The sequence below is a fragment of the Tachyglossus aculeatus genome, chromosome 2, assembly GCF_015852505.1.
Source record: "Tachyglossus aculeatus isolate mTacAcu1 chromosome 2, mTacAcu1.pri, whole genome shotgun sequence".
In the NCBI taxonomy this organism is placed as follows: domain Eukaryota; kingdom Metazoa; phylum Chordata; class Mammalia; order Monotremata; family Tachyglossidae; genus Tachyglossus; species Tachyglossus aculeatus.
In genome coordinates this window covers 75,144,221-75,159,317 of record NC_052067.1, presented here as the reverse complement: position 1 = coordinate 75,159,317, position 15,097 = coordinate 75,144,221, and the positions used below count along the sequence as shown (strand labels likewise).

General features: G+C 43.7%; 1 protein-coding gene across 6 annotated transcripts in view; it reads right to left on the bottom strand.

The window, feature by feature from the left end:
- The window catches only part of HIVEP2 (HIVEP zinc finger 2), a 253,631-nt gene that overhangs the window by 13,035 nt on the left and 225,499 nt on the right, over positions 1-15,097 (bottom strand). For all 6 annotated transcript variants that reach the window (XM_038741911.1, XM_038741903.1, XM_038741902.1 and 3 more), the window contains 4 exons: positions 14,485-14,529; positions 6,649-12,247; positions 5,550-5,704; positions 2,510-2,685 (listed from right to left, as the gene is read on the bottom strand). In XM_038741911.1, coding sequence (XP_038597839.1) covers positions 2,510-2,685; positions 5,550-5,704; positions 6,649-11,868 — 5,551 coding nt within the window. In that variant the 5' untranslated portion in view covers positions 11,869-12,247; positions 14,485-14,529. The remainder of the gene's footprint in view (positions 1-2,509; positions 2,686-5,549; positions 5,705-6,648; positions 12,248-14,484; positions 14,530-15,097) is intronic.

Genomic DNA, 15,097 nt, shown 5'->3' with positions numbered 1-15,097 from the left:
CGCTGCTTCCCTTACTTGGAGGAGATGTGCTTTTAATAACGCTTTGAAGATGGGGAAAGAGATAGCCTTTTGGAGAATAGCATGGCTCAGTGGAAAGAGCACGAGCTTGGGAGTCAGAGGTCATGGGTTCAAATTCCAGCTCCGCCATTTGTCAGCTGTATAACTCTGGGCAAGTCACTTACCTTCTCTGTGCCTCAGTTACCTCATCTGTAAAATGGGGATTAAGACTTTGAGCCCCATGCAGGACAACCTGATCACCTTATAACCTCCCCAGCACTTAGAACAGTGCTTTGCACATAGTAAGTGCTTAATAAATGCCATCATTAATAATTAATATGAAGCAGGAGGGAGTTCTAGGCCAGAGCAGTTCATATTTTAAGTAGTTCATACTAAAGTTGAGTCTCTCCAAGGGGCCCACATATGCTAGGACACTTCACGTTCTGGTGAAAAACAAAAGCCTCAGGATCCGATCGTGGGACCAGAGGATTCCAAGAATGGGGTGAAACTGAAGTGGTCTCATGACCAGCAAGGAAGTAAAGGATGCGTAAACATTAAGGATCACTACCGGCCTCCTCAGCCCCAAATACCTCTGCTCACCAACACGGATGAGCAGAGGCACCCGGCTAACACAGAGAAACCATGGAATGTGATCCTCTTCTTCCCACCCCACTTAATCCTGCAAATGCCCACAGGGTTTAAAAAGCCCTCCTTTCCATGTCCTTTTATACAGGGTAAGTACAGGGCTCCTGATCAACCTCATTTTACAGGAACAGGGCAGGACACAATAAGAGGAAAGGTATTTTAGGCCTCCATGCTTTAATGGAACAGTAAGGAAGAGCAACTTGGAATCCTGACTGCTGTCTCCACCAGAGCGTACACACTTGTTCCTCCAAAAATGGATGTTTTATCTGATCCTGAATTTCTCGAAGGGGATTGAAACAATGCATGCTGGAAGTGAAATTTAAAATCAAGCCCCTGGAAATGTTGGGGGTGAATGGTAAGAACCATTACAGCTAATGAAAAGATGACTCCTAATGCATAGAAGAATCTAGGGTCCGGCCACTCTCTAAATCACTTGTCTCTGCCTGTTCAGGACACTGGATTTTAGGAACCATCTTGGGACTGAAACACCAGAGAGAGAGAGGGTCCAATAACCTTCTGGCATAAATGTGTTTTCAGTAAACCCAGACATCTTTAGAGATTTTTAAAGTGTGTTTGGGGTTTGAAGGCAAATCCTAATTTCGGTGAATATCATTAACTCTAGCCTCAGGGTAACAAATGGAAGATTTTCTCTGTGCCGATAAATACATGTGAACACAAGCTATCAGATCGCTATGCATAATTAATGCAACTGTGGATGGAGTGGCCCACCTGGGAGTCTGTGGATCTTTACATTATTTATAAACTTGAAACTGACCCATTGTAAAGGCCATGAGCACATGCTTTCTTTTCAGCTGAGGCTTGGCTTCTATGCTGCCCCTGAATGTGTTGTCTGCCCTGTGGTATTTCAATAGGCTGCAATTATAACCTGCACCACATAACATTTTTAACATGAAGTAGTATTTGCCAGGCAATTCTTATGCCACTTCCTTTGCAGACAGCTGGGTTGGAGAGAAGCCTACAGCTCTTAAGTTATCCAAGAAGTCTCCATGTCTCACGTACATCCTTTGATCAGTCAGGCAATGAAGAACATACATTTTGTAGAGTCGCCCATTCATAAACAAATCCACCACCTGTTGACTAGAAACTGCATTTGAAGGGGTGATCTGCAGGATCTGCAGACCAACCCCTTATTTCCCTATCTTATTTGCCCTCCTCCCTGTACCCAGCCCCCTATGCATCTGGGTGCATTTAGGGAAGCAGTGTGGCTTAGTGGAAAGAGCCCGGGCTTGGGAGTCACAGGTCGTGGGTTCTAATCCTGACTCTGCCAGCTGTCTGCTGTGTGATCTTGGGCAAGTCGCTTAACTTCTCTGTGCCTCAGTTACCTCATCTGTAAAATGTGGATGAAGACTGTGAGCCCCACATGGGACAACCTGATTACCTTGTATCGACCCCAGCGCTTAGAATAGTGCTTGGCACAGAGTAAGCGCTTAACAAATACCAATATTATTATTATTATTACCCTGAGACACTCTGATACTCACCCCACCCCCAGCCCCACAATCACAATGGCTACATCAATCAACTGTATTCACTGAGAACTTACTATGAGCAGAGCACTGTACTAAGTGCTTGAGAGGGTACAATATAACAGGAATAGCAGACATGTTCCCTGCTCATAACTAACTTAAACATTCTTCTGTTTTCCCCAACCTGTAACTTATTTTAATGCCTGTCTCCCCCTCTAGACTGTAAGATCCTCATTAGCTGGGATCGTGTCTACTAACTATTGTATTGCATACTCCCAAGTGCTTAGGTCAGTGTTTTGCATATAGTAAATGCTAAATAAATATCATTGATTGACTAGGTAAACTGAGGTGATTTTTTTCAAGTAACGACAGCCACCTACCTTTTGTCTTGAAGGCAAAGTTACACAGCTTGCATACATAAGGCCGAACATCGGTGTGAGTGCGGATATGTTTTTTCAGCATGCTCGGCTTCTTGCAGCGAATCCCACATTCTTCACAAATGTACTTTCCCCGTCCTCGTCCTCTAACATAAACATAATCTTCATTTGATTTATATCTGTTGGAAAACAGGGTATAATATTGTCTCAAATAGGCCATAAGAAGTATTATCTATGGCATTTTATATTTTAGAGTTATTCCAAAACCAAGTATCTACCCAATAATCCTATGGAGTAGAAGAGATATGTTAAGCTGGAAATTTAGACAGGAAGGGATTGAGTGACTGGGAATATTGCAAAACAGAATTCCAGTTCCTTGCTCAGATTAGTATTGGCCAGAAATAGACTGGATTAAATCAGATTGTGTGCCTTGGAGCTCTTCTTTCTCTGAGACAATCCAGGAATGGCAGGATGTTAACAGCAGCAGTGTAAAACACAGAAAGTGTTCAATGAAATGTCAGTAGTCAATACAAAGAAGGGCAACATTTTGGCTAAAAGAAGAAAAGTATAGCAAAGAAATGTTTAAAACATTCAGTAACATCTAAAAATGGAATATCTGATAGTAAACTCTTCAGTAAATATTGTCTGCAACCAGTCTCTCTTTCCCCACACTGGTGCCAGAGTTATAGCAGTGCAGTAAAGATACAATATACTGCTTTCCTTCTTTAATTTTTTTTTCTATTTGACAAAAGTCAGAGGTATCCAAAAATGCCTTCTTAATTTTTCCCTCATGGTGCATTTACTAAAGGGCATCAGATATATAATGCAAAAATCTCAACTCCTCTGCTTTTTCCTGAACAATGAAAGCCATGCTGGACCCTAAGCTTAAGAGGCAGTGTACCTCAGTCCTGTTCCAGGGAATCCACTTTGAGCATAGGAGAGGAATTCAGTTTTCCTATCTAGCTCTATTCTGGGCCTCTTGGGTGAAATGTCCAATTGGAACTGGACTGAAATCAACAGCTCTACTCCTAATATTACATAGCATCAACCCATTAGATGATAACTGCTTTTTGATGGGGCCAAAGTAGATTAGATTTGCACCTGACTCAAAAATTTATAGGTTCAATTACCTGTGCTCTGAGCCTCAGAGATGTCTTTCTTATTGTGAGCTCCCAATTTCTCCCTTCCCTCAAAACTCAGTTCAACCTACAATTTAAGTCAGTATACTGTCATCAAATAGCAAGACATCTGAAGAGCCAAAAGTATGATTTCCTGTTATGTTCAAAATGCCCTGTAACTATGTGCATGAAACAGACTGTTGGGATGCCGAGGAAATGACCTTATGAAACCTTATGCAGGTCTAATATTCTTTTGGGAGGAACCACAGTGTGAAACTTTTGTCTTAGCTGTGAGAAAACCCATTTTCCTATTCAAATTAAAACATCTGAATTGACCTATCTTGGCTGGTAAACATGCCATTGTAAAATCAGCACATTTTGGAATACACCTAACATGAATAAATAATGCCCTTGTGGTATCAAAAGTTCACAGAAAACAAAAACACCAAATTTGATAAGGAATGAATCAGTTTTGAAAGATGACTGTAATCTTCTAATAAACCAAGTAATCAGATCCATTCAAAGAACTGGCCTTTGCGTCACAGAAACCCCATTCACTACACAGTTACAATCACATTAAAAAAAAAACCCTCGATACAAAATAGAAAGAAATTGATTGACCTGACCACAATCATTTTTAAGTTAAAAATAGTTGTGATAAAGCCCAAACATGGACCATGGAAGGGGGAGAGAGAATAAAATGTGATCACAATCCTAGCAGATTATCAAAATTCAGAGATAAAATATGCTCACATGAATTTCAGCACTTTCCTCCTTCCCAACAAAGCCCAGCAACTGAACTGAAAGGTCTCTCTAAGCTAAGGAAAAGGAAGTAGAACCTAGGAGTGTTCCCCGAGTCCCAATGACCCTCTCAGTCTCTGGAGAAAGATTAAAAACCTGGTCCCTCCATTACATTTTAGAGGTAGACAGATTATCTGAAAATGATTTTTTTTATTTTTTAATATTTTTAAGCATTTGAGAATTGCAAGACAATTTTTGTAAGACTGCTAGGAATACACAGTTAAAAAGAGAAGGTCTTAAAATAGAATTTCTGATTCCACTGAAATGGTCTGTGACCTGGGATCTCTGACATAATACGTAGAGAGATTTGGTCTTGAAAATTGAAAAAAAAAACAACCTCAAAAACTTTCACTGGATTTTAAAGGTCTGTAATAAACAATATTCTTGGGGTCTTTACGTAAACTTCCTTTGCAGTAAATTTCCATGCAGGTAAAATTTATTATGTACGAGTCTGACAAAATTAGTAAAAGCTTGTTATTCCATGCCTCAAGAATTATGCTAACGTTGGTTTGCATTAATACTTTGTACTAGCTTCCATATAATTTTATTGGTAAAGAACTTCTATTAAAGTAATTATTAAATTATATATTGGTTTAATGTTATTTCCCTTTAAAATTAATCTCTACTTGCTTGGAGTTTATTTTCCATGAATTCCTCATTCTGAAAATTAACAGTCTAAAATAAATGAGCACATTTCATAGGTGTGCACAATCTCGTTAAAAAGCACCAAGCCATTAAGCAACTGATTAAATAAAGATGTCCCCAAGGACAATGTTAGACAACAGAAGAATCTGGAAAGTATCAAAAGCCCATTGATTTAATCTACCTCATTTCTCAAACTTAGGACATGGCTACTTCAAGCAGATGTCAGTAACGTATAAAAAAGCATATATGCAATAATAGCAACCCTTAAAAGAAGAACTCCAGTTCCATTATCTTCTTTGATAGCTAGTCAGTCCTCCAAAGTATGCCCAGAAATGGACTACTCTGGGAGCCGCAAAACCCAGCAGCCATATATAAGACTAGTCATTTTTCTCTTTAATTGACTCCCACTGACATCCAAGTCTGTTTACTCTGAGGCATTACTGAAAACTGATGTGGTATTTCCAGTTTTGTTTCCTTACCCTCCTTCAAAGATTTTAATCCGAATCGGCTCGGTTTGTTTGGATATGATATCTTTATCTCCGTGGATATCTCCTTTTCCTCTTTCTTTCAGGATACTTCCCACTAGTTTCCGTTCAAGTTTGCTGCCAAACAAAAATGAAGCTTCTGGTTTCATCTGTGAGACAAAAGCAGAAACCCGTGTTGTGATTCTTTGCCAGGACGTAGGCTAAAAACACGTGTCAAATCCTTTACTTGTTTTGTTTTGGGTTTTTGAAGGGATGGAGAGGCTGTACCTGTTGACCCAACACAACCATACGTGCCTAGCAAGGAACATGCCCTGCGCGCTTCCCACAAAACTGCTAAGTACTGGATCAGCCCTAACAGCATCCACTAGAAAGATGACACACTACTTACTCCTCCTCGAGGGGACTAGAGCCCTGTGCACTAATAACAACAACTGTGATCTCTGTTAAATACTTACTACATGCCAAGTGCCGAAGTAAAAATCAATACAATCTGATCACAAACACAGTTCCTGTCCCACTTGGGGATCCTCTTTGGGAGTTTTTGAAAGTGGCCAACAAGACTCATGCCAACAGAGTAAATACTTATGGAACTGAATTTGGAGAATTTTCTCATCTTATGGAAGAAGGGTGACAAGAAAGAAATAAGAAGAGAAAGGCAATCACCTTAGACTATAAGCTCCTACAATATTTTATATGAACAAGACATTCCGAAATGAATATATAAGCATTATAAAAATTGGTAAAAGGAAACTTGAAAGGAACTTTACAAATTCTTCCATTTCAATAAAAATATTTACAAATGAATTCCACACTCTCTGATTTGAGTATTTCTTTAACTTTTTCCCTATTGAGAGCTGTTTATTGCTACAGTTAAAGAACAGCTAATAACCCAGCATGCATCTCACCCAAGCCTTTAGCCAACGATGTATTAAATCAGTTTAACTTCACAAGAACTGCTAAGGAGCACCAGAGCCCTTCAACCCCAGACCTATATTTTACTTTTTTTAAAATTTTTTGATCATTTCTGGACCAGCATTGATCCCACCTTGTCCTATCTTGGTACTAAAGCTTTCTAAAAAATAAAATAAATTACCTGAGCAAGCTGTTTCCAAGCACTTGATGATATCACTTTGCCAGTTCCAGGTCTATGCATTGCGGCCAGAGTATAAATTTCTGTGGTAATTTTCTGCTTGGACCTCAGAAGTGCTAGAGTAGTCTTGGTATTCAATCCCGATGGGTTTGGGTTACATGCACTAATACACCACGAAGCATAAACAGAGGATTTGAGGGTGGCTTGTTGCACATAATTGGGTTTGGTATAATTTAAAAAGCACCAGCTCACACTCGTAGTCGTACGCAGACTGGGGAACTGAAGAATTTGCTGGAAATCTGCCACGTCTGTTAGAAGAATCGTTGAGCTTGTTGCTTTACCGCTTGGGCCAGAGGCCATCTGGACCAGCATGCCGACTGGGAATTTCTGCTGCCTCCCTGGCTCTTCATGCTGAATTTCCGCTGGTGGCAGTGATGACCTCTGTGGGCTCATACTCATATCTGATTCTGTTTCATCGATGTCTAATTCATCTGAGGACTCTCGGCCTTCAGAAGGACCACTGGACTTCTGTCCTGGAGGCGTTGCACTGAAGCTGGAAAGCTTTTCTCTGCTGGGGGGGAGTGGGTCATTGGTTGACACACCTCCAGTCGGATAGTCTTGAGATGAGGAGGGTGAAAGCGAAGATAAGGAGGAAGACCCAGACCTCAAGCCTTCTTTTGGCTCAGAAGCACAGCCCTGCCTAACCAGCTGGGGTTTCTGGGGGCGAGGGAAATCCTTTTTGATATCTGAATTAGTTAGCTCTACTGCACTCAGTTCCTCAACAATCTGCCCGTACATCTTTTCTTCCTTGACCCTTTTCTGCTGCTTGGTTTCCATGAAGAGCTCGAGACTGCTGGCGGGAGACAGCATGCGCTTACTCCCTCCAAGGGTGGAGGCGGTGTCTGAGCTGGAAGCCAAACACAATGGGATGGAAGACTCCAAAGCCAGGGGCAAGGTCTGTGGCACTTTCCAAATGGGATATTTCTCTAAGTCCGAATGCTGCCCTAACATGTGTGCAATGTTAAATCCAATGCCTTGCATGGCCGCACTGGTAACCAACGTTCTCTGAGACATGGTCTCATCCACTTTGCAGATGACAATAGCCGGGCTGTTCTGGCCAAGGATCTGGGAAATGCTCGTATACATGACACTCCCGTAGGATGGCACATGCGTCTGGATCCGTACGGGAACCACTGTTCCTGGTAAGGACTGAACGGGGCCAACGTTCTGAGAGCCAAAACCAGTTGGAAGATGCTGTTCAGAGGGAGAATCTGTGGAGTTGGGGCTCGGCTCCATCTGAAACTTTGTAAGCGCATTCTTTGAGTGCTGCCCAGATGTTCCTGAATAATGCTGGATATTTTGCTCTTTCGCCTGTGCGTAGTCAACCTGTTTCTTTCCTGCGTGGTCTGGGGCAGGCTCCAAGTGATAACCAGTGTGGAGTTCTGGCTGGAAGGGGGACCTGACGTAGCCTTTCTGTAACTGCTGCACAAAGTGATGCTGAAAACGTCTCTGTAAAGAGTCTGTACATGTCTGCCACAGGAGGGGCTGCTGAGCGGGTAAGTGAACCATGCAGACGGTGGGGTACTGAAATTGAAACAAGGCATTGGGTACTGGGGGAAACGGAATCTTTTCTGGATGACCAAATAAATGTGGCTGGTCAGAGGGGTGCTTGCCTGAAATGAAAGGGGCTGGCTGTAGCAGAGGGTTTAGCAACGCTTCTGGGCTGTCCATGTGAACGGCTGGCTGCTGTGCAAGGTAAGGGGAAGTGCTACCGAGTTGCATACAAGCACTGACCATCTGCTTCCCAGAATCCTCTGCCTGGAGAGGTTGAAGCATGGAGGACGGGGAATGATGCCAAGCAGATCTCAGACCAGCATGCATGTGCTCCATCTGTTCCTGCTTTATTACCTGTTCCATGCTCGGATCAGCCTGAGAGATTTCTGGGAAACCACTGAAGGAAGCCTGCCGCACGAGAAAGCATTTCTTCCTTTCTCGAGATGGGGAGAGACTCGCCGATGACACTCCTGTCACGGGAGCATGAGACAGATTCCCATAGTCGAAAGACTTACTCCGGATCTCAGGGACTTCAGTCGGGTGAGGACAAGGCATCTGTTCCGACGAGCAGCGCCTCATTTCTTTCTGGTGGTGGTGTCCGGGTACAGACAGAGAGTAAGCGCCAGCCGGAACAGTTAAAAACTCCGACGGCTTCCCAAATTCATCCTGCTTGGGAGGGGTGACAAACCTTATGCTTTCTTCTCTCTCGAAGGACATGGAAAAACTTGAACTGTGGGATAAATTGCTTTCTTGACTAGGGCTCCGAGACAGGCTCGTGCCTGTGGAGTCAAAGCTGGATTCCCCGGAAGAGTGCTCCATGTCTGCGAGACGTAAGCGCTTCTTCTTAGGGGGCAATTTTTCAGCTGGGAGTTGGGAAAGTGTTTCACTCCTCTGGGGCCACTGGAACTCTTCAGCTGGCTTTTCGGGCTCTTTATTCGGAACTTCCTTTTCCTTCTCGGGTTTATCTGGCTCTTCTGTAACCCGAATTTCAGGGACCTGGATATTGTGCTGACGCACGAGTCTGGGCTGCATGTGATAGGGCTGTGGTTGCTGGGATGGAGATGGTCTGCCCGCACTCTCCACGCTGTCTGTTGGCGGGGCCCATTCTGGACTACCTGGGGCTTCGGCAATCTCACTGTCACAGGTTTCTGAGGGAGAATAGGCTTTATCGGGCTGGCAAGTGATGAGGTCCGTAGACTCAGACCTTTCAAACGAGTTCGGTCGGCTGAGTGAATTGGTGTGCTGGATGACCGAGATGACATTTCCGGGAGGCTTCCGGTTCACCAGATCTCCCGTCTTCTCCGGATCGGCAGCTACTGGGGACTCTTCGGATCCGGCGGATGGGCTTCCGGTCTGCAGGTGGGGTCTAGCTGTCTCGAAGCGCTCAGGGTGACAATGGGAAGGATTGTCATGACCGGCAACAGCAAAGCTGTCGCTCCTCGATCCTTCCTGTAGCTGCAGTTTGGGATCAAACTCTGAAGAAGGCAGGCCAGATGGAGTACTTGGCGTGCCACTGCATACCATCGGGGTATCCTCTTCATCACCAACACTCTTCTCTTTCCTGCGCTTTCTATTTTCACATGTTGTTCCAAACAGGCTGGGCCCTGACTGGGACGGCCCCGAGGGATCCATGAAATACTCGCCTCCGGGTTTTAACCCCCCCAAGCCCTGGACATCCCTGAGGTTTTGCCTCTGGACATCTGCTTCTTCCCACTTCCTATAGTGCTTCCGGCAAGCGTCATAGTCATAACCAGGCCTGTCCCCCGCCAATTTCTTCTCCTTGAGGGAGGCCCCCTTTTCACCCACGGCTGCCTTGCTAGAAGAAACGGAGCTGTTTTTGGCTGGCCTCCCGTGGTGTTCGGTGCTTCCGTGCCCTTCCTGAACCGAAGGCAGTTCAAATGCAGCTTGCCTTCTTAACATGCGCTGGGGTGTTATTCCAACAGTGCCTGGGTAAAAAACGTCATCCGAACCGGTCATCCGCTCATCGAAGGAATGGCTTCCTCTCAAAGCCGGGGGGACGCTTAAATTAGTGGCTGAGGATGTTGGCATGGAGTTGCTCCTAATGAGTGGTGAGGAATCTGCAGCAGCTTCTAAGAGAATGGGGGCACTGCCCTGAGGATTCGATGGATAAAGCTTGGCTTCACTTTTGACAGCCGGGGTGATCGTTTGGGATTGGTTGGGTTGCGTGCCGAATTTGATTGACTTCAGAGAGCTCAACTGGCTTGGGTCGAGGCCATCTCCATTCCCGGGAATCAGCTGGGAATTAGGATCTTCAAGCATCTTGACATCTAACCTGGTGTTCCCATGAGGCGGCGCCTCCATCTTGCCCTTCCGTCCCATGGTAGTGCGCTCCTGACTTGGCGTTCTGGGACTAATCCGACAGTACTTTCCGAAGATGATTTCTTCATAAGACTTCGCGTTTGTATTTGGGGGGCTTATCTGCTGTTCCGCACTTTCTGAGCGGGAAAAGTAACCCGAATCAGTGCTGCCTTTGCTGTGGGGGCTCAGGAGGTTTAGCGATGGCTCAGAGTCTTGTCCTTTTTTCTCTGAGATCCTTAGTGCAAGTCTCTGTTTTACCGTATGAGAGTCGTCAGCTTTAGTATTTAAAGATGGGTTCTGCAGCAGGTCAGATCCAGGATACTGGGAGCCCTCAGCAGGCAAAGGAATCCCACTTTTGGGGATAATTAAAATCGGCACTTTCATTGGGCCTCCTAAGGATTCTTCCAAAGATCCAGGGAAGCTGCTTCTGCTGGCAATATCCAATGGGATCTGTGGAACGGGACTCAGCTTGTCAGAGCCCTCAGCAAACAATGAGGCCTCTTCATCTGTGTCTGTGCTCTGTTCACCATCTGAATGTATTTCTGCTTCCACATCAATAAAACTGGCATCTAGGTCCAACTTAGATACAGCTGACTCTGTGAAAGGTACTAATCCGGCTTTAATTGCATGGGCATGTGATTTCCTGTGCTTGTACAAATTGCTCTTTGTCTTGAAAGAGAAACCACAAGGTACACAAGGGTATGGCCGTTCACCCGTGTGGGACCTAATATGTTTTTTCAGTACACTCGGTTTGGCACAAGCCCTGCTACAGTAGGGACATATATACTTGCCGGGTTTTTTGGGTTTGTGCTCTTTCTTATGAGCCTCTTCTGATTGTTCTATACTCTTCTGGGAGTATTGGCTATAAGCAGGGTTCAGACTTGAAATCTTCTTTCGGGAGAAACCACCACCGTGGCCGTGTATGTGGAAAGGAAACAAGTCCTCTGAGGCAACAGACTGTAAGTGGCCTGGAAATGGCCAGGAGTGGCCTTCCAAACTCTGGTGTGGCTTGGTGCTGTGCATGAACCCCTGTGGCAATGAATGCTGAGGAAAAGAAAGAGAATGTTGGCATGAATAAGGACTGGGGCGGTGGGGTGGATATTGCTTCTCTGTGACTTGTTGGCCCACTTCGCCGGATGATGCCAGTTTCCCAGAACCAAAAAGTTGTGTGGATGCCGGGCTTCCGATTGCTTCAGGCTCTATCGGTGGTGGCCTCTGTCCTTCTGGGTTGCCAAAAGTGCTCATCTTAATAGGGGCTGAGTGTTCCTGTCTCCATCTACTTGGTACTTGAGCAATTTCTCCAGACCTTGAGGTAGCGTTTTGCCCTATGGTTGTGTCCCCAGAGTCCATTTTGTTCCACAAGGTCTTAAGTGCTAGTTCACTTGAAAGCTGGGAAGACACATGGAGTGTGTCCAAAGCTGGGCTTTTTAAAGCTTTCTTGCTCCCATTTTCTCAAGGGTTCTGCAGATTGGCCAGGTTCTCTTTCTCCTTGGAACCTTTCACCCAGCAGTCTATAGGCATTAGATGGCAATGCTCCCGCTTGCTCTCTCACACAGTTCTGCCCATTGCAGGAAAACTTGCATCAGAAGATTAAATGAGGCTCTGTGAAGACTTCTTATGGCATTGGGAAAAGTGTGACGGAATACTGAATTGAAGAATAATCTAGCAGGATTTCTGCTGAGAGACTACAGCAGAGACTCAATCACCAATCTCAATAAGATGAAACGATCTGAAGGAAAAGAAAAAATAAATGGATAGAGTGATTTCTTGCACTTAACAGAGACACAAAAAGGTCAACTAAAACATCATGGGCAAACTGGGAAGATGCTCACCGAAACTGCTAACAGAAAAATTATTTTGAAAGCTTTATTATGGATTTTCTTTTTCTTAGTCATACTGATTTCCCTGTAGTTGATAAAATAGAATATTATGTTACATATTTTATGAATGAATACTAATGAATTAAAATTCATCCTAAATCATCAAATCATAGAGAAGCTTTGATAGGTCTACTTCTGTTCGTTGAGAAGAATGCATTTATAATAATGGGGGGGTAAAATATGAAAAATAAGAATGTCATTTAAAAAACTAATTTAGGATTTCATGCTCTTCAACAGAGTTCAGAATTTGCTGTGCTTAACTGCAGTGTCTCCCAGGTTCTATGTGTACTCATTTTGGCTATAACACAGTAGCTGAAGTACCTCAGGGTAGAAGAAAAATCATGTTATAGTCATTATTGATTTAATGGGAGCTAATGAGTCAGGGGATAGATTTTTTTATGGTATTTGTTAAGTGCTTACGTACTATGTGCCCTTGACTAAGCGCTAGGGTAGATACAATAATAATAATAATAATGATGGTATTTGTTAAGCGCTTACTATGTGCCAACCACTGTTCTAAGCACTGGGATAGATACAAGGTTATCAGGTTGTCCCACGTGGGCTCACAGTCTTCATCCCCATTTTCCAGATGAGGTAACTGAGGCACAGAAAAGTTAAGTGACTTGCCCAAAGTCACACAGCTGACATGTCCCGGCCCACGTCCTTCCCCTGGCCTGGAATGCCCTCCCTCCACACGTCCGCCAAGCTATCTCTCTTCCTCCCTTCAAAGCCCTACTGAGAGAGCTCACCTCCTCCAGGAGGCCTTCGCAGACTGAGCCCCCTTTTTCCTCTCCCCCTCCCCATCTCCCCCGCCCTACCTCCTTCCCCTCCCTGCAGCGTGTGTCTATAATTGTACAGATTTTTTACTCTATTTATTTTACTTGTACATATTTACTTTTCTATTTATTTTGTTAATGATGTGCATATAGCTTTAATTGTATTTGTTCTGACGATTTTGACACCTGTCTACATGTTTTGTTTTGTTGTCTGTCTCCCCCTTCTAGATTGTGAGCCCATTGTTGGGTAGGGACCATCTCTATATGGTGCCGACTTGTACTTCCCAAGCGCTTAGTACAGTGCTCTGCACAAAGTAAGCGCTCAATAAATACGATTGAATGAATGAGTGAATGAATGAATGACAAGTGGCAGAGCCGGAATTAGAACCCACAACCTCTGACTCCCAAGACCATGCTCTTTCCACTAAGCCACGCTGCTTCCTGATTACAACCTAATAAGGTGGGACACAATCCTCACAGTCTTAATCCCCATTTCTCAGGTTAGGTAACTGAGGCACGAAGAAGTTAAGTGACTTACCCAAGGCCACACAGCAAACATATGACAGAGCCATGATTAGAACCCAGGTCTTTATGACTCTCAGGCCTGTGGTCTATCCACTAGGCCATGCTGCTTCCCAGATATACCACTGGGACTGACATTTTTCAAGACCAATTTCTCCATTATTGTTATGTTCACCACTTGTAGGCTTTTCTTCATTCTTAAGCCCCTCTAGACTGTAAACTCATTGTGGGCAGGGGACATGTCCACCAACTCTGTTATATTGTACTCTCCCAAGCACTTAGTACAGTGCTCTGCCCACAGTAAGAGCTCAATAAATATGACTGATTGATTTACCATTACTTTACTCTGAAAAAATGTAAAGCTGCAAAAAAAAGAACCAAGTACAGAATGGTAGAGCATAGTAACTAAGACAGAGGCTGGGAAACACAGCATAGTCTTAGCACATGGTCAGATCCCATATAAGGACATAATTATTTCTTCCAACATCAAACCTCCCTGTGCCAATTCGTGTACTCCGAACACAGTCATGTTGAGAGAAGAACGTTCCCTAGGGCTCTCATCAGGTTATATACAACTGATATAATGAAGACAATTATTATAGAAGAACTGACTACATTTTTAAAAAGAAAAGAGCAGTGATATGAGTAGGAAACTGGACCCCAACTCAAAAGGAAACACTGCCAGTCACTAAACCCAAGGCTATGCGGATCAAGGATGGGGCTGAAGAAAAGGTGGCAGAAACCAGAAAATTGAAATTATTTTCTTAAAAAAAGAACACACTGATTACCTGCATCTTCTACAGCTCTACTAGGCATGATTGTCCTCTCGCTTCCTGAAAACCAGTAAAAACAAAATGCAATTAGTTCATCCAGGTTGCCCACATATTGTGTTCAGCAAATGTAAAAAAGACTCCCTTTAAAAGTTGATTTTGTAATCCTGGGACAATGCTGAGGAGCTCACAAACACCACGAAAGCAATGTTCAGGACTTAATCTCTGGCATCTCTACAATAATGGTCCAATAAGCCCTATAAAGAAGAATTTCCAAGGATGACTTCATAAGGAAAAAATGGTCACAGTCCATTAATACACTTTCCAGGGCGTAAGGCTATTGTAATTTAACTTAGATCTTGTCAGGTAAACTGTATTATAACAACCTTAAGTTAGTAAAGGTGAACAGGCATGCATTGATGCATTTTCTTAAATAAATTTTAAGAGTCAAAAGATGCATTTAAAATAATTTTCCTATCAGCATACATTGTAAAACTCTTCCATATAACTGTAAATTTGGGTAAACAACTCCAATTCTATCACGGCTTGCTGAAGGCAATGCCCAGACTGCAAAAAATCCATAGGCGGGAACTAACAAATGGCGCTGAATAGTCTATTTACAATGGGCAGC